The sequence below is a fragment of the Montipora capricornis genome, chromosome 10 (genome assembly GCF_036669925.1).
Source record: "Montipora capricornis isolate CH-2021 chromosome 10, ASM3666992v2, whole genome shotgun sequence".
NCBI classification, from domain to species: Eukaryota; Metazoa; Cnidaria; class Anthozoa; order Scleractinia; family Acroporidae; genus Montipora; species Montipora capricornis.
Window position 1 is genome coordinate 36,814,762 of NC_090892.1, and position 20,000 is coordinate 36,834,761.

At 39.6% G+C, this 20,000-nt stretch overlaps 2 protein-coding genes across 2 annotated transcripts in view; both read left to right on the forward strand.

Annotated features, from left to right (window-relative positions):
* Positions 1 to 20,000, forward strand: part of LOC138018714 (protocadherin-like protein) — a 242,109-nt gene that overhangs the window by 204,028 nt on the left and 18,081 nt on the right. The gene's annotated exons all lie outside the window — the stretch shown is intronic.
* LOC138018799 (uncharacterized) overlaps positions 1 to 20,000 on the forward strand; it is a 54,028-nt gene that overhangs the window by 18,249 nt on the left and 15,779 nt on the right. The window contains exons 2-8 of the mRNA XM_068865474.1: positions 1,308 to 1,350; positions 12,090 to 12,538; positions 13,470 to 13,496; positions 13,644 to 13,895; positions 14,883 to 15,179; positions 18,604 to 18,762; positions 19,946 to 19,981. Coding sequence (XP_068721575.1) covers positions 1,308 to 1,350; positions 12,090 to 12,538; positions 13,470 to 13,496; positions 13,644 to 13,895; positions 14,883 to 15,179; positions 18,604 to 18,762; positions 19,946 to 19,981 — 1,263 coding nt within the window. The remainder of the gene's footprint in view (positions 1 to 1,307; positions 1,351 to 12,089; positions 12,539 to 13,469; positions 13,497 to 13,643; positions 13,896 to 14,882; positions 15,180 to 18,603; positions 18,763 to 19,945; positions 19,982 to 20,000) is intronic.

The following is a 20,000-nucleotide window of genomic DNA, read 5'->3' on the forward strand; positions in this document are numbered from 1 at the left end:
TTTAAAAAACGATCGTAGGGTTTTCAATAATTCCTGGGTGTTCGATTTCCAGTGCTGTCAGTCCAAGCGATCTGGCTTCTTCAATTTGATCGGATATTTGACCGCAAGCAGAACGATACTTGGGAATGTTTAAATACGTACTATTTCTGGCCACAGTTGTTCAAAAGGTGGATAACGCTATCCGCCGGATAAATCACTATCCAGTGGATAAGTCATAGCGAAACCAATTGCGCTGTCCAATGGATAGCGATTTATCTAGTGGATATCGTTATCCACCTTTTGAACAACTGGGGCCTGGTGGATAGGCTGTGGATCTGTCTTCTTCTGATAAATTTCTCACATAAATAACGAGGTGCCAGACCGTTGAGGTATTTGAATGTTAATAAAGCATTTTTAAAAAAAGGAGACGGTCTTTCATGGGGAACCATTCCAATTCACGTCAGAGCGGGAGTAATGTCATCAAAGCTTTGCCTCTCGGTAATTCTGGCAGCAAAATTCTGGACTAGTTGTAATTTCTTGATGTTGCTTTCATAAATACTAGACCAAATAGAGCAATAATCAATCTTGCTCGTTTATCACTAGCGCATTGATAATAATTGACATCGTCTCCTGATTGAATAAATGCTTGACCCGGTTTATCTGGGACAACTTGGCTGTGCAGGAAGCTGATAACTCCTGTATATCAGCTGCCTCAAGATGAGGATCCACAACCAAACCCTAATCTTTAGCGGACTGGACGGGCAGTAGTGTGGTCGTTCACCAAGAAAGTCAATGCTAGGGAATGTCGTTAAGGACGGTGCTTACCAATTCACAGGTATTTTTGCGCCGTTTACTGAATATGTGGGAAAAGCAGATCGTAACAAGTGTTATCGAAATCCAAACAGAAAATTGGGGGAAACCACGAATTTTTCAAAGATAATTAATCAACAATGTTTTTAAAAAGCTTTTAATTGCGTAGCTATGTATGACGTTCTTTTCCAAATTGAAGCCTACTTATCTCTGACAAATGCATGGCTACCCCAAGTTTTATTTTTGGATTCCAAGAGCACTTGATAAGTTTTACTTTCTCCGCATAGTTTTAAACCGCGCAAAGATATGTTTATCTTAATAAGCACCACCCATAGCAAATCCGAGTATCTCAAGATGCGCAGAACGTATGCGCAGTAACAATAGTAGGTACCGTCCTTAACTGTTGAAGAAGTTGATTTATTGGGAGTTCGATCTGGTCAATACAACAAGGACTTGTTTCCATGCTACCCAATAATCATTCTGTTATTAAATACGTGTATAACCTGATTTTTATTTAGAGGCCGCAGTCATTGAAGTTGAAACAAATCCAACCTCGGAAGGGTACGTATTCTCTTGTAGTTTATTGCCACACAATAATAATAATAATAATAATAATAATAATAATAATAATAATAATAATAATAATAATAATAATAATCCAAAGACATCAAGGTAAAGTGTTTGCAGTTAAAATAGCACTTGAATAATTACAGTCTAATAGATACACGACCAGCGTTGAAAAAAAACCTACCCTTTCTTTTAATATCTTACTGGTAAACCGGTAGTTTTGGTCATGGCTACAAGGTTAAGGAACCGCAGTTTGGAAGAAGACAATGATTTGGCTGTCTAGAAAGCACGGCGGGATCTCCAATGAAAATAAGTTTGGTGTCAGAGAGTGATTAAAACCCAGCGCAACTGAAACACAAAGCCTATTTTTAAAATACGTTTGGCCAAAAAACTGCTCCTTTGGCTTCTCCTGTAATACTTAAATTATCTCTCATTGCACAAGCTCTCTTTGAAAGAATTACTTCAGATTGGCATAATATTTGATTGTACTGCCGTTTGTGAATTTTAAATCGACTTTAAAATTTTAGTAGTTAAAAAGCAATAAATTCAATCAGTAAACAAGCCCCCCAAGCTCAGTGTGAGTATGGCCGACAAAAATATAGGGATTTGTATGGCAATCCCGATAAAAAGCAATGAAAAAATTCGCAATAAAAAAGCCTAACCTTAATGCCAACGTGGGTAACTTCCTTCCTGTGTGGTTATTTTCCAGATCCGACACGATTTGAGTCATTTCTCAATTTTCGTGGTTGTCAACGGTATAATAAAATCCCAAGGCTGGAAACTAAATTCTCCGGTGCCACCAAATATTCCTAGATAAGATGTTCCCACGGTCACAATCCCACATCACAATCAATTGACGAAGATTGAACTTTCATCTCAGCCCACCATCAACGTAATAACAGTCCTGCGAGCGACCTCAGAAGGTAATATTGCAGGAAAATAGCTTTCAAAAGGTACTCTTCCACATCACAGTGGCCACGGCCTCGACCGTTCTTAACTAACTTAGCTTTACAGGGGTGGCAGCCGTAGTGTAGTCAACCGAAAATTTCTTTATTCCCTTGGGTCCAGACACGACATTGACTCAGTCGTGTCGTCCAATCACAGTCAAGCCTCCTTCCTGTCGACAAATTTCAAAAATACATTCCGGAAGCCGGAAAGCGTTGAAAGATGCGAGAATGACAGCCGTACGTACGTAGTACGTACGTAGTACGCTCATCGCGATCGTAACTGTATTTATTATATACTCAACAAAATATCTTGTTTCTGATTGGCCAATGGCGAATGCATAAGTAAGCTATAGAGTGCAATCCAGGTCATAGAGTGCAATACGGAAGTTGCTATGGAAACACCGGGGAAGCGCCAAATTTAAACATCAAAGTGAAAATAAATGGCCGACAGTCGGTTTGCTTTGTCAAACCAAAACATCGTTGAGCAAGTTAAAGAATATGCGAAAAACAAAAACACGTTGAAAGCTACACAGACCTGGTTGAATGTCTGGCAAACATGGGCGACTGAAAGAAAACTAAACCCAAAACTGGAAGAATACGAGCACGAACAAAGTAGCGCGTTTGAGTAATTTTGTTGAGAATATAATAAGTAAAAAATCGCATGAACCTGCTCGTGCATTTCGTGGTTTATGGTCAGTCGTGATGTTTTGAAAGTTCTCAAATTGCACTCGCCTACAGCTCGTGCAATTTTGAAAACTTTCAAAACATCACTCGTGCCCATAAATCACGAAGTGCACTCGCGTTCATGCGATTTCCTATACTTGTCAAGCCTTCAAGGAACTAGCATTACTTATGCAAATAAAATTTGCTCCCATATTTTGTCCACTGCAATTTTTTTTATTCCCCTGGGTCTACCGACACGACTGTTTTCTCTCAGATGCTAATAATTAAATTTCATTGCCAGTAAGTCCAGCCACAAAAAATTCGAAGCTCAATATCCTAAGTTCATTTGCATGTTAATTTCCTTGAAAGCTTGAGTCAATGCAGTCATATCTGGACCCAGGGGAATAAAGAAATTTGCGGTTGATAAAACTACGGTCTGCCACCCCGGTAAGGCTCAGTTCGTTACTAACAGTCGAAGCCGTGGCCACTGTGCTGTGGAAGCGTACCTTTCGAAACCTGTTTTCCTGCAATATTACCGCCTTATGTCGCTCGCAGGACTGCTATTGCGTTGATGGTGGGTTGAGATGAAAGTTCAATCTTTGTCAATTGATTGTGATGTGGAATTGTGACCGTGGAAACATTTTAGCCAGGAATATTTGACTCAAATTGGTGGCGCCTGAGAATTTAGTTTCCAGTCTTAGCTTGGGATTTTATTATACCACAGGCGCCCAAGCTCAGTGTGAGCATGGCCGACAAAAACATAAAGATTTGTATCAGAATCCCGATAAAAAGCTTAAGAAGATAATTATATGAAAAAAAATCTCAATCAAAAAGCCTAACCTTATTTGCCATCGTAGGACTGCTATTGCGTTGATGTTGGGTTGGGATGAAAGTTCAATCTTTGTCAATAGATTGTGATGTGGAATTGTGACCGTGGGAACATTTCATCTAGGAATATTTGACTCAAATTGGCACCTGAGAATTTAGTCTTCAGCCTTTGGGATTTTATTATAACCGTTGACAACCACGAAATTGAGAAATGGCTCAAATCGCGTCCGATCTGGAAAATTACCACACAGGAAGGAAGCTATCCACGATGGCAATATAGTTAGGATTTTTGATTAAGATAATTTTCATATAATTACATGTATCGTCTTAAGCTTTTTATCGGGATTCTCATACAACTCCTTATATTTTTGTCGGCCATGCTCACACTGAGTTTGGGGGGCCTGTGATTATACCGTTGAAAACCACGAAATTGAGAAATGGCTCAAATCGCGTCGGATCTGGAAAATAACTACACAGGAAGATAGTTACCCACGTAATATTTTTGTCGGCCATACTCACACTGAGCTTCGGGCGCCTGAGATTCAATATGTATACTTACCACATTTAAATGTGATTGGAGCTATATCAGCACCAACTCTGAAAGAAAAAGCAGATATAATCAAACCAAGAGTCGATCAATCAGTAATTTCCGGTCGCGCTCAATTTGGAAATTCTCAACTTGGCAAAAAATTATTACCCGAAATTTTCCATTCTTTTTGGCATTTTATTCCGGTGAGGAAACTAACGAGTGATTCATTTGATCTCATTTGGGCAAACCCTCATTTGCTATTTGCCCTTGTGAGATCAGACCATCTCAGCAAACTGGTTCCATATACACCTTTACAACGGCATTTTTCACGGTACACGCAAATGGATCACGAACCACATCTTTGAAAAAACAAATTAAAGCACTTCAACAAAACCAGGGTTATTACTGCGATTTTCGGAATTCTGCCGAATCTCACCTTCAAACTGCGTTTTGGCTTCCATCAACCAAATTTCCGAACATAGCCTGGAAGATGGACTCCGCCTCCGGAAAGTGAATTGGAGACATTGTTTAGTTTACAACTGGAATTCCTGCAGCAAGCTTCATCGCTCTCCATCGGAGTCGAATGTACCGTGGGAAACAAAGATGCTGATTGGTAGGCTATGCCACGCATCAACTGATTTTGCCATGTGTGGTTTCGGGTCTACTCTCAAAACGCAGTTTGCCCCTTGGCGTTTGAAGATGAGATTCCGCAGAATTATGAAAATTGCAGTAAGTAGAATCAGGCTATGACTTGATGAGTTAGTTAAAATGGTTTACATCGCATATCCAAGGCGGGCGAGACCAACTCTGGCAAAAATTCAGAAACCTTTCACTTTCTTCTTGACCACAAAACTGAAATCCGGTTGCTTCTTTAGGCAAAGGATCACAGTTTACGTCATCAAGTTATCCCTACGTTAATTCTGTGCACTTGCATAATTAACAATAATTAACGACATCATTGTTGCACAGCCTCATAAAGCGACCTGATATTTTCTGTATAACCCCAACAGAGGAACCAAGATATCCATCTTGTTTCTATCATGGTTTCGCTTGAACCCTTCCACAAGTCAACTGGTTCAAACGTCTACAGTTCCACACACCATGTCCACATCCCCAGATGTCCACTCGTCCACATATCCACAGTCCGACACATCTACATCTCACACAGGTACTAACATCCAAATCTCCTCAGGTTCACATGCCCACATGTCAACAGCATGTATTGTCCACACATCTGTAGGCCCACAGGGGCACATGTCCACAGGTCACATGTGCACATGCCAACGAATAGGTACCCCTTTCTACAGGCCCACACATCCACATCCACGTGTCCATACTTCCAAAGCTCCACATGCCCAATTGTCCACGCCTCCAAAGGTCCATATACCCACATGTCCACACTTCCAAAGCTCCACATGCCCATATGTCTACACTTCCAAAGGTCCTCAGTTCCAGAACATGTATTGTCCACACATCCGTATGTCCACAGATCCACACATCCACATCTCCACAGGTCCACACATCCACATCTCCACAAGTCCACACGTCACTTGTGCGTAAGTCAATATGCGCACACGTGTCAACATATCCGCAGTTCTTTTGATCGTGAGCAGAGTACGGGAAAGTTATGTTGCTGTTGCGATTGTCAGTTATGGTCCTTTCCTTTGTCGCAACACATTCTTCAACTCAGTGAAGAAAGAAATTTACAATTATATACAAGAGGTTGTTAATGAGAACCATAACTTATGCCGGAACCAAGACGACAGTTTCTGTTGCCAATATTTTCTTGCCTAAAACTGAAACAGAAGTTGTAAGCTAAGCCGTCTCAAAAACTACAGTTTGGAAACGCTACATTGACGATGTCTTTTCCCTGTGGGACGTAAGTAAACCGGACATAGAAACATCCATCGAACAAGCAATTTTATACCACCCTACGATTAAATTCACGGCAGAAATACCTGATACTGAAACTGTGTTTCTAGACACAATAGTAAGCAAAATCACGAGTTTCAAGGATCACTCAATCCTTGATGTAAAAACACATTTTAAAACGTAAACTTTCCAATATACACATTAATTTCACCTCGTCACCCGCCAAGCGTTAAAAACAGATTCGTCAAAGGTCGATCCTTACGAATCCTTACAAAAAAACTCCTCAAAGACACTTTCGAGGAAAATGTGTCAAAATTTAAAAGACAATTGTTGAACAGAGGTTAACCACGCAATTTGGTAGAAAAACCACTATCAGAAATCAAATTCACAAGGAAGGGCTCAGTGCTTAAAGGAAATACCAAAACACAAAAAGGAATTTTACCTTTGGTGACACAATACTAGCCGTCAGTGTCAAACCTGGAAGAAGCTTTACACGAAAATCAACCCCTACTTCGCCAAATTTAAACCACCTATCATTTCATACAAAAAAGGAGAATCCTTTAAGGATCTGCTCGTTAGAGCAAAGCTATAAAAGGTTCTATACATGTGTTCACACAGGAAGGCAATCAGTGTGGTGTGTCACCCCACTGCACCATGAAAACAACATTGACAACATGACCTAAAGATGCGGCTTTCCCAAACACCTTGCCCACCAAGAATACCAGATTTCTACACTCGAACACAAATTCACAAACCAACTCTTACAGAGAGACCTATCATCTCCGGTTGTGACAGACCAACAGAAAGAATTTCATCTTTTGTTGACACATTGCTTCAACCAATATCTAAGTCACAAAAGTCATACCTTAAAGACACAACTTATTTTAAAAACTTTATTGAAAGCACAAAGGTCAAAAACTGCACATTCCTTGTATCAACGGATGTCACAAGCCTCTACACAAATATATCACAAAACGAGGGGTATTGACACAGTATGCAAAGCATACGACAATTTTTACAAAGACAGCCCTCCCATACCGACACACTAACTTCGAGAAATGCTTCGGCGAATTTTCAAAGAAAATTCTTTCCGATTCAATGGAAAGCATTATCTTCATATTCACTGGACGGCTATGGGAACGAAAATAGCTGTTTCCTTTGCTAACATATTGATGGCAAAGACTAAGACCGAAATCCTAAGCAAAACAGCTTTTAAACCTACAGTTTGGAAACGCTACATTGACGACATCTTTCCCTATGGGACCTAAGTAAGCCCGGCATTGAGACTTTCATCGAACAAGCAAATTAACATCACTCAATTATAGAATTCAGGGCTGATATCTCTGACACTGAGACTGTGTTCCTGGATACGGTTATATACAAAGGCAACAGATTCAAGGAACAGTCGATCCTTGATATCATGAGACATTTTAAGCCAATTTAAACCTTCCAGTACACACATTTTAACTCGTGTCACTCACCAAGTGTTAATAATGGATTCGTGAAGCAACAAATTCCTCAGAGACTACTTTCAAAGAGAACATTTCAAATTTCAAGAAACACTTGCTGGACAGAGGCTACCCACGCAATGTAATAGAGAAAATCCTATCAGGAATATAATTTACAGGAAGGGGTACAGCGCTTAAACAGAACTACAAAAAAATGAAAGAAACCTTGCCTTTTGCAACACAATATCAACCATCAAAAAATGGCTCCTAACACAAAATGCTACTTCGCCAGATATTCAAGCAACCACCTATTCTTTTATCTAAGAAAGGGAAATCCTTAAAGGATCTGCTTGTCAGTGCCAAAATATACATGTAAGAGTTTTCGAAATATGTTTCACACCGAAAGGGACTGTGCGGCTTGTCACCCCTTGCATTTTCTGTATATAGTTGTAACTTTCTTTCTTCACTTAGATGGAGAATGTGTTTGCTCAACAGCAACATTAGTTCCCCGTACTCTGCTCACGAGCAAAGGAACTGTGGATATGTAGACACGTGTGCGCATATTGACTTATGCACAAGTGACATGTGGACCTCTGGATGTGCACAAGTAGACTGTAGACCTGTAGACCTGTGGACCTGTGGACATACGGATGTGTGGACCAAATATGCTATGGACCTGTGAACCTTTGGAACTGTGGACATGTGGAAAAGTGGACCTTTGGAACAGTGGACATGTGGGCATGTGGACCTGAGGAAGTGTGGACATGTGGGTACCGGTATGTGTACCTGAGGAAGTGTGGGCATGTGAACCCGAGGACTTGAAGGAGTGTGGACATGTGGGCATGTGGACCTGAGGCGATGAGGATGTGTGGGCCTGTAGACAGGGGTACCTATTCGTTGGCATGTACACATATGCGCATGTGACCTGTGGACATGTGGCCCTGTGAACCTACAGATGTATGGACAATACATTTTGTGGACATGTAGGCATGTGGACCTGAGGATATTTGGATGTTAGGGCATGTGTGAGATGTGAATATGTCGGCCTGTGTATATGTGGGCGTGTGGACATGTTGGAGTGTGGAACTGTAGACGTTTGAACCAGTTGATCTGTGAAAGGGTTTAGGTGAAACCATGATGGAAACATGATGGATATCTTAGTTGCTCTGTTTGGGCTATACAGAAAATGTCAGATCGCTTTATGCGGCTGTGCAACAATGATGTTGTTAATTATTGTTAATTATGCAAGTGCACAGAATTAACGAAGGGATAATTTGATGACATAAACTGTGATCCTTTACCCACAGAAGCAAACTGAAATCCAGTTGGGGCAGTGATTTGAATTTATATAAAAATGGCTATTTTAGACTGGATGAAAAATCTACTTTCAGAGGAACACTGAAGGATGGCACACCAATAATTGCTGACTGTCACTCCTAAGGTGTGAATGTCAATAATAGGAATCGAAAACCGTAGTTTCACGTCTTCTTGCGTACGTTTTTCTTTTGTCCAGCGGATACGTTTGACCCATTGTTATCCTTTTTCTCATCATAATATAGAACACTATCTCCGCCTGTAGCAGAATGTGCACCCACATAACTTAGCTCTCTCCAGAGATTACGGTCTTGGATAGCTCAGTTTAAATCATCTCACCATTTCATTAGTGATGTTGTCGTACCGCCTTCTTAGCTGGGTTCCCTTGCTTCTTTTGCCAGCATTCATTCGTTTTCTCATGCTGGGCATTAAATGCCTCATGCGGATCTGAATAACATGCCCAGCATAACAGTTTTTCTTCATTTAAGCCTAACCCAGTCTCCCTTCTTAAAATAAGACGGTGGCCACACGATAGAAGTTTTACAAGAAAGTGGGTACTAAGCTCCAAATAATGGCGCCATGATCACAACCTCGTTCCTGGGGCCGGTAAAGTCCTGGGAACGAGGTTGAGATGATTCAGCGATTGTTGAGCCAGGCTGGACGGAAATGCACGAACAGGCTTTGGAACTCGATTAAAGATGAGGGTCGAGAGAGCCTTGCTTATAAATGAGTAGCTTGTTCTAACCTAATTTGATCTAAAGAGTGCATCAGCTAGTTACTGAGTTACCAAACCCAGTCGGAATCTGGGTTTCATTTCGTGGGTTTTTTTGTTATTTTATTTTGTTTTTTTTTCCGTGTCGGGAAAAGTCTTGCCTGTCACTCCCCTGCTAAGTGGTGTCTAAGTTTGAGGGGGGTGGGGTAATGCGTAGATGTCTCCGGTGCACACGGGAGGACATTTAATTATTATCCTGGAATGGCGTCGGAGGTCATTGTAACGCGAATGGCGTTTTAGTGCATCTTTAAACTAAATATTATGGAGCTCAAGAATGGAACGTCAATTGGATAGGCGGTCAAAAATATATATCTGGAATTTTAAAAGCGACGAGTAATGTTATTCGACAACAATTTCATTTTCGCCGTTGGATATCAAGTAAGCTTTGTTTCTAATATTTTACTAACTTGTTATTACCAGTATATACAACAGTGAAGTCAAATGGCAATTCTTTTATGGATTTAACAAACATTGAAGGAATCAAACTCTTTGAATGCACCACTGTGTTTACTGAAGTCGCATTTAAGTTGTGTGGCAAGTTACATTCATTTTGTGACTCAACTCTGCAAAGGTAAAAAAAAATGGAAATGTAACAGTGAAAAATTATTTGATTGAAAGCTTTTGTGCTTTATTATTTACGGTCAAGGTTCTTTCGAAAAGGGTTTGATGTGAACTGTCAGAAATTTATTTAATTGCATATGCTCTGTGACACCGATTGTGTGTCTCGTTTGCACGCACGCAATTGAAATAGGAAGGGTTTTCTGCCTCTTACAGCAAATATGTTGTTTGTTTTAATAAATGTTTCGCTGGAAAATATTTCTGTGAAATCTCCACCTTTTGTAAATTTATCATGTTGTGTAATTTTCGAGCTTAACAAATTTGCAGACGTGTATTGAAATGTGATACGAGGATGATTTTTGTGGTAGTGCACTGTGAGCAGCGCATAAGTCACGAAAATAAACAGGTCTGAGCCCCAAAATCGGCAAACAATTGTGACGCTGATGAATAATAAAGCAGCCGCTATTCCCAAAACGATCGAATTACCTGGTGATAAATAACCTCGTCCTGGAGAGTAAATTTTGACTTTGCAGAAACAATGGTCAATCTCAAGAGTTGGGCGATTGTGATCTTTGTGTTGAATTCGCACATTTCTTGTCAAGCTTTCTAACACTTGAAAGAAAAAGAAAACTAACAAAAACAAAAACCCGGTATCTTTCCATCATTTGACACAGATGCTTCACTGTTTCGCAAGTAAACACGCCGCGGTAACGTGATCACGGCGCCCGCTGAATTCGATGTCACTTTCGATTTTGCGATTTAATCGGTGCATCCAAAAGTACAATAACAAAATTGCAAAAATCTCCCAAAATGTTTTTCGCTGATGGTAACTTTTTATATTCGTGGTTCAAAATTAATGTTGTTTTCATATCGTAAATTTTGTTACTGATGGCAAAATATTTTATTCTCGATCGACCGTCCTGAAAACTTCCTTATGCTCTTCCTAAAAACTGTGTGTCAATATTTATTTACTTTTGCATCAATATTTTTTTGCATAAGGCAAGCTAACAAAATCTGTACCTTGCTTGGTTCGCATTTGTTAGCGTTAAAATAGAAATGTCGGTCCTATGCTTTTATTACGAAGTGGTATACTTTTTAGGTCGCCCGTCCAGATACTAACCCCACCGGACAGGGTTTAATGCAGTGAACGTTTGTATTACAAAGATGCCAGATGCTTGTGGTGAAAAGAAGTTGTGAGGGAACTTGAAAATGATCAACATGTCAGCCCAGAAGCCAATGGTTCTCGATTCCCTTTTATTTTCTTCAATCTTTCAGCGTTCAGTACTTTGCTAGTAACCACATGTCTTCTCAGGGGGCCATTTATCCAAGACTTCTACCATGACACTACAATATACAATACTAAAACAACAACGTATACTGTTAGAGCTACATATTACGCAAAGACAACTTGAATCTCCTGGAAGAAAAAACGCAGCTCAGTTTACAATATGAAATAAAGCGTTGTGTTACTTCAGTACCATACGTAAGCAATGCGTGTCTATTTTTTCTAAAGATGACAGGAATCTCTTCTTTCTGACAAATGATTAATAGGCCGGTAGCCAAGATTTTTAACCTCAGAAAAGGATTTGTTTCGTCATATGAACGTGTGAGCCAAAGGGCCTCTGCTGGTACGACTTCTGTGTGACCCCTTAAATGGTCTTAATGATCCCCGACTTGAAAAAAATTGCCTGGAACGCTGCAGTTTAATACCACCCAACTCAGTCCCTTCGTACCGCAGGCAACCCAGTGAACGCTCTTGGAGCGTCTAGTTATTTTCATTTTTTTTTTTTTTCTCTTTTCAGATGGCTGGCCACAGGCAGGGCGAATAGGATTGTCTGTAAAGCATATGACGTGCTATTTCCTGACGGTTACTGTAAGCAAATCCTTGGTAACTCACCAGTGTTTGGTGAAATGGAAGATTTACGGAACAACCACGAAAAATTGCGGGGTTTCAACGTGCTGAAATCATCTTCAGCGCAATATTTTGTGCGCGAAAGCTGTCTTGCAGCGATCGATGATATGTGTTGTCATAACTACTTTCCACGATGTTACATTTCTTCCTCGCCTCAGCCACTTTGCAGAGAAGCATGCGAGGAAAAGTTCTTAAAAGTGTGTGATCAAGAAATTAAAGTGGCGAAAACTTTAAATAGCGTACAGCCTTTCTCATTGCCTTTCAACTTTGAAATCATGAACTGTACAACTCTACCATATCGGAATCAAGGCAACTGCTACTATCCTGATGTGATACAAGGTTACTACGTTCCAAAGGTTTTTCTTTTTCTTTTACATAATCCAGAAGGAGTAGAGTGGAACAGATGCGTACATACATACATACATACATACATACATACATACATACATACATACATACATACATACATACATACATACATACATACATACATACATACATACATACATACATACATACATACATAATTGACCGCTCCCCATAGGGGCCTTTTAGGGCCAATGAAACACAACGAAAAGACAACTGTTAAGAATCCCAACTGGCTGGAGGCAAACCAGTTGGCTATTTACAAGTGCGGCTGGGAAATTGAACCAGGGACTATCAGGATCAAATTCAACGAGCGGTCAGAGCCGGTCTTGAACCCGGGATCTCCGGATCTCAAGGCAAGCGGCCTAACCACTGGGCAACACTGCCTCCAATGAAGAACTGCTCTGCTCCACAAGCGTATTTCTTGCTTTCGCTTGGACAAACTTGATTTACCTCAACGAGTTTCACCAGTAGGCAATGACTCGAAAGATGCACTTCGCTTATCTCGTTGAGGAATTGTCATTTTCTACGACGATTTATAATGAGTACAGCTTGTCTTGCTAGGTATTCTCATCTAAGCCAATCAATGTGCAATGAGCTCAATTACTTCAGAATACTAGTTGTTCTCTCCTGGAATGAGGACCAGCCTTCATTCAGTGATCTTTGCCCAAGCTACTTGAAACCCCCCAGGGCCACAGACATATCCTTTTATGGGCAACTCTCCGCGGGAACATTGTTTTCCTTTGATTTAGAGATTTCGTTACAAAGAGAGTCGAAATTTTCTTTCTCTATTAACTTTGCGCACCAACCATCACAAGATGCTGTTGAGAAGGTAACAAGTATTCTTTTTTCACTTACCACCACAATTATTATTTGATGACTTTTATCTTTATGTCTTATTTAGAACAACTAAACATCCTAGAGAGTAAAGGTATGTCTGATTTAAATTGTATTCTCGTCTAGTGCAAAACCTTATACCAAACTATAAATATTTCCAACTTACGAAACGAAATCATCCCTCAATCGCGTGACCGTGACAAAAAATTGTAATTGTAATTGGAGATTGATTCTTTGTTAGAATGTTTCTATGGAGATGGGCGTGGTTACCATGGGAACAAAAGCACAACAGTTTCCGGATACAAATGTCAGTCATGGAATGCCACAACTCCTCGGGAACACAACATCACGGGATCGATTTATAAGGAAATCACAAATAGCACCGATTTTTGCCGTAATCCGGGGGGGTTCGGCTTGAAAGGGCCCTGGTGTTTTACCACGAATGAGACCGTGCAATGGGAGTACTGCGGCGTGCCTAGATGCGCCGAAGAAGGTTAGTACCTTCAGGAACTCATAACTTGAAAGTTGCAAATCACATATTCCTCCTCTAAATTCGTTACCTCTCACCATTTATATTAAAAAGGACCCCTCTGGCCAAGATTTGTAAAATTAGCCAATCAACGTGCGTATCTCCAATCCCGTCATATGCAAACATGACACGGGACAAAAAGGTTTCACCTTTAAGTTGACTGGAAGCTAAGAGAATGGTTAGGAAGTATAAAAGTGTTCTTAAAAGTAAGGCATATGGGACCTGTTAGTGAAAAATTCGTTAGAATAACTGAAAAAGGAAGGCAACATTCGCTCAACACGTACCAAAGGAAAGTCCAGTTTCATCATACCAGTCACCATTCCTTTGCACAGGACTTTTGTAAATTGGATTGCTATGACCGTTATAGTAAAATGAGGCTTACAACACTAACAATGAACTCGAAATTTTCAATACCGTACTTGGTAAAGCCTCGTGCGGTATTGAAATTTCTCCTTCATTGTTAGTGAACTTGTGCAGGTTAATCTCTACAATTCACTCGCTGAGTGCGTTAACCTGTAACTACACTTTTATGGAAATGTCCGCGTACATAACCTGCACCACACAGGTCACATTGACAACTATAAACAACACACTGCTGATTTACAATTGGTGGCTGTTTAGTGCACTAAATGCTTTTCATGGAAGCTTTAAGCCAAATCTCAATGTGCAATCAGACTCCATTCCTGCGAAAGTATTTTTATAATCTTCGCACCTTTGTTAATACTCTTCGCCAAAACTCGATTTAAATACTGTAATTTGCATTACCAGATATAAATTTTCCTTGATAATGGAGTCATGACTACTCCGAAACGTTGGATTTTATCTTTTCTTATCGTTCGTTTTTACAGTTTTATGCTTAAAGATATCTCTTTTAATACGAATGTCTACAGCTATAGCTATTATTTTATTTATTCATTTAACCAACTTTCGTCGATCTTCTCATTCCATCAGCGCCATCAAGTCCACCTTCTGATTTTCGCGGTCACAACTTGAGCTCAACAAGCATTCAGGTTAACTGGGAAGATATTCCAAAGTCGTCAGTGAATGGAATACTCCTTGGGTTTCACGTGGCTTGCGATCTAGTCAACTGCTCAGAAGGACAAGTCATGGATTTGCCACGCGAGAATCATAGCTTTGTGTTCAGAGGGCTTGAAAAATATAAGAATTATAGCTGCTGTCTGAGGGCATATAACAACTTTGGAAACGGTTCGTGGAGTGAAGAACTCGTCATTTCAACTGACGAAGACGGTATGATGAATGGTTGACTTATGATGACTTGCTAATGCACTACAGCTAAATGACAGAGCGACGGACTTAAACTGACTAACTAGGCTGACTAGGGGTACCCTTTTTTTGGGAAAATCCAAAAACGGATTTCTGATCTCGGATGAATGCATTTTTCAGCGTCAAAAAAAACGCAAAATTCGAAAAAGGATTATTTTCCATGACAACGCAAACAAACAAACCCAGAGTTGCGTGCAAATTTTAAAAACAAAAAAAAAATTAGCGATTAATTTTGCTTTGGAAAAAATCTTCAATGAAAATGCCACCAGAAAAAAAATACCTTAGCGATCGATAAAAAGAAATGACGAAAAAAATGCTTTTTTTCAGGTGTAGGAAAGGTGCTAACAATATTATTGCTCTCAAGAAACTTTAAGTGTAATTTCTAGTGTGAAATTTGCAGGAAACCTAGCTATTTTCGACCTATTTATGTCTTCGATCGTACGGTAAAAATGGCGCGAGAAAAACATTTGGGCTAAACTGTCATGTAGGGTAGCTGTTGTGTATAATTTTTGCATGGAAAACCGCTTGTCAAAAGTACTTTTTTCAAATCCTTTCCCAAAAAAACGCTGAAGTGATGAATCTAAAAAATCCGGATTTAGATTTAATCCAAAGTATCCTCCTCGAGTGTGGATACTTTGGATTCATGATCCGTTTTCGGATTTTCCCACTGGTTGTCTGGCGGACTGACTCACTGACTGACTGACTGACCGCGTAAACTTTACCGTACTTTATTGTTTATCTATTGAAACAAATGACGGTGCTTATCTATTGACAAAACAACGTTCAATTAGTTGATCTCTATTGGAGTCACTGATTTTAAAATCAATTTAGAAGCGTTTCAGTCAACACAATTGCACAGAGCAAGCCTGCTTTTTTTATACTGCTGCACAAATGCTAAAGTTGCTCATTTAACTGTTACAGTCCCTTGCTATTTAAAACATTCCGTATCCGCAAATGATCATCAGTGGTGGAAATTAAGTAAAGATTAGGTTTACGTATGGTGATTCCCTAGAAATAGAACTTGTCATAGATTTCCGATGAAACGTCGTACTTTGTAACATGTCAAGGAGATGATAAATTTTAATAAAAAAAGGGGGTTAACGTGCTCGTTTCCATGTTACGACGCTGACGAACACCGCTATTTAAGCCACTTTGAGAATTGCCGTGCGCATCCCCAATGTTGGATAAATTTAGCTCAATTTTATAAATATAATCAATAATATAACGCAGAGCCTGGTGTAATTCTAAGGATAATTCAAGTACGTACCTGAATAATGTATTTAAATGCCTTTGTGAGTACTTAATACTCCAAAAAGGATAAGTTATCTTGAGTGAGATCTGTTCGAGTCGTAATGGCTCCTTCCGTACAATTTTACGAAATTGCCAAAAAACAATCCCTTTCGGCAAGCGTAATGGAAGAATACTGGGCTACATAGTTGAAATAAAATCTGCGGAAGAGAAAGGAGGGAGAGGGCAGATGAAGAACTTCACAAGGTCGAGAAACGTCACATTCACCGGGCTTAAGAAATACCACAAGTATGTGGGCAAAGTTCGCGGCCAGACTCAGCGTGGAAAGGGGCCAGTAAAAGATGTAACTGTTCAAACAGACGAAGATGGTAACTATGTGCACTTTTTACTTTGAAAACAAGATATTACCTGCCTTTTTTTTTCAGAGAGCTTTACCGCTTGTCATTGAAGTGAAGGATGCCAACCTATATAGAGAGGATATTACACGGTGGAGAGAAGATATAAATGTTATGTTTGAGTGGCAAGAACAACATCTACAGGGGCACCCAACGAATCTGTTCCCCAGAGGAATCTTGCTGGCTGGCAAAAATACAGGTGTTTCGATGAGCTGGCTGGGAAATTTTGTTATTGATAGAGGTTTTGCCTGGGAATTACTGACTTTTTCTAGCATTTCAACCCGAGCTGGCTGTAGAAGCTCTGAAGACTGAGGACGACTAAAAAAAAAAAAAAAAAAAACCACCCCTTCCCTCTCCCAGAGAGTAGTCACAAACATACCACGGCTGGTCAGAGTGATTGCGCTTGCGGAAAAAAACCTGTTTTGTTCCGGTTTTGTCGCTTTTGTTCGGTCGTTTTGGATCGAGGGATTTGAAAGCGCGCGGAATTCCTGGCTGGAAAATAAATTTGATCAGCTGGCTGGGAAACCAACCAATTTTATCTAGCTGGCTGGGAAATTTCTTGTGTGTCTTGCTGGGAAAAAGGAACAGATAATGTTTTCCCAGCAACACTAAAAAACACCTGAAAATGCCTTAATAACATTTATTTTCATTAACTGGGGTATAATAATACATTTTACAACAAATTTGTCGTTGAGTGCCCCTGCATCTATCGCTGCGGTCACTTGTGAGATATTGTTCTTGCCACGAGAACATAAAATTCATATCTTCGAGCTAACGGGTAATTTTATTTTTATTATACAGACACTAAGTATGCATGGTATAGATTCAAAAGCAGGGTTGAACACAAATACCGGGTACCGGTATTACTGCAAACAAAAAAAGGCGGGAATCGTGACGTCGTTGCTCAATATGACCACTCGTGTTACATACGAAAAATACGTCACACGGTTCCCCGATATAGTGGTCGTATTGATTCTACGAGTACTTTAGTTCCCGGTAAAACGCTCCCGTCCACATAATACAGTGTAATTTGATCACCGAAAAACGATAGGCACCATCAGAACTTAAAATATCAAATGGCCATGACGCGGTGGATGACCATCAATCCTTTTCTCCAAATGAAGCTCGTACCTCGCGTGAACTTAAATGTCCTTACAGATATTCAAGCAAAGAGAACAAGTTCAGACATTTCATTTTAACACTGAGTTATACTTCGCATGCGATATTAGTGCTACTGCTTGCTACGCAGTATCGCGCAATTGTTCACTTAAATTTGTTTATTTAACAATTCGCCAACCATTACGAAAATAATAGGGTGGCAGGATGGTAGTAAGGGGAAAGTCAAATCCATTTCTAATCCTTGCACACTCACACAAGCGCGAAACGCTCAACGCGCACACACTCACACATACAAATGAATAAACACTAGGGCTAGTAAGGATGCGTACATAATTTCAGTGAGGTTGTAAATGTTTGAGCAATGAAAATGTAAAAGACTACGTGATGACATCACATGTGCAGGTAAAGAGTCCCAGTCACTAGAATAACGGTTAAAGAAAGAAAATTTTAAAATAATTAGTGCGGACAGGTTTTGCCCTAATTTTGTAATCATGGTTAGATCTTGTTACTTAGAATGTGATTTTGCCACAACAGTTCACAATCTTTCTCGTTTAAGTGATGTGAGCATGGTTTTTGTATTATTCAAGTGTACGCAAATACTTACTGCACGCCTATCCTTTCCCTAGTTCCAGACCACCCTCCCTTAGACATATCAGCAACTACGATAGGATCATCTGTGGTACTACTCAAATGGAACCCAGTGCTCCCGGAATATAAATTTCAAATACTTGCGTTCACTGCAAAGGGCGATGGCGCAACGAGTGCCCCATATTATGTGAAAACAGGTAAAGTAGGATTTTATTTTAGCTAATTAGTGTTTTCCTTCCTTTCATACGGGCTACGAATCGCTGAAGTGCGGATTCCAGCGGCAGATTGGCATTTTGATAAAGAGCGAGTTTGCTCGGCATGGTGGCAGATGACACATATGTGTTCTGAAGTGTTAGTCACTGCAATTGACAGTTGAATTGCTGTACAATGTAATTTTACCTAACAAATAAATGCAAATCAGGGGGCACTGGAAACTATACATTTCAAAGGTCTTTTTTCTCAAGACCTAGCCGTACAACCAGGGTTAAAATTTTGGGAATTTGTAAACAATATGAAGACAAGACCTTCAACATTTTTTAAAAAGATCTATCAGACAGTTTTTCAGTTATTATTAAAACAGACAAAAATCAACATTTTTGCCATTTGCGAGAAACCTGTCTGACAGATTTAACTATTTATTTCGTTTATTTTGTTAAGGAAATCCTGAAATTTTAAGGTGGAGTAGTACAGCTACAACTGTAGTTTTCGAGAAAAAGGCCTTTGAAATGTCTGGTTTCCAGTCCCCCATTCAGGAGCTCGGTCACTATATTTAGCATCCTCCCCTGATTTGCACATATTTGTTGAGTAAAATTACATTTGACATCAATTGTAGTGAGTGACTAACACTTCAGAAGAGACATTCCGTTGCTTTAATTTCACAGATTTCAAAATCTTGATCTTTTTCTTCGGAAAATTGTAGTAAGCCACCTTAAATAAAGTTCCTTATCCCTTATGATTATTCAACACACAAAGACCTACGTGGTGAAGTAAATTAATTTGAAACCACGTGAGTCTTCTAAAGTTCGATAGCATTAATGTTTTATTTTTCTGAATATTTATAAACAACGGAAGCCTAATTCTTTGGTAAAAAATAGGCATACTGATAAAATCTCGAAGTGGATGTTTCCAAATTTTAGCATCTGTTTAAAACTGTTTGAGCACTTCTTTTTGTTTGCTATTTTGCGGTTTCCATTGTCACGCGATTAAGACTTTTTCTCCTATTAATATTTTTCACACTTAATTCATCCAAAACACATTGCCTTTTTTCATCGTTGCGTGTTGATGAGAAATTTGCAACTTATATGATTTTATTATTACTTATTATTGGATTGCTGTCGTCCTTATTGTTTTACAACAAAAACTGGCATCTTTTTCTTCCAGGTGCACTGCCCACTGACACTTACAAACATGCAACGGGTAAGAAATTCTGTATCAA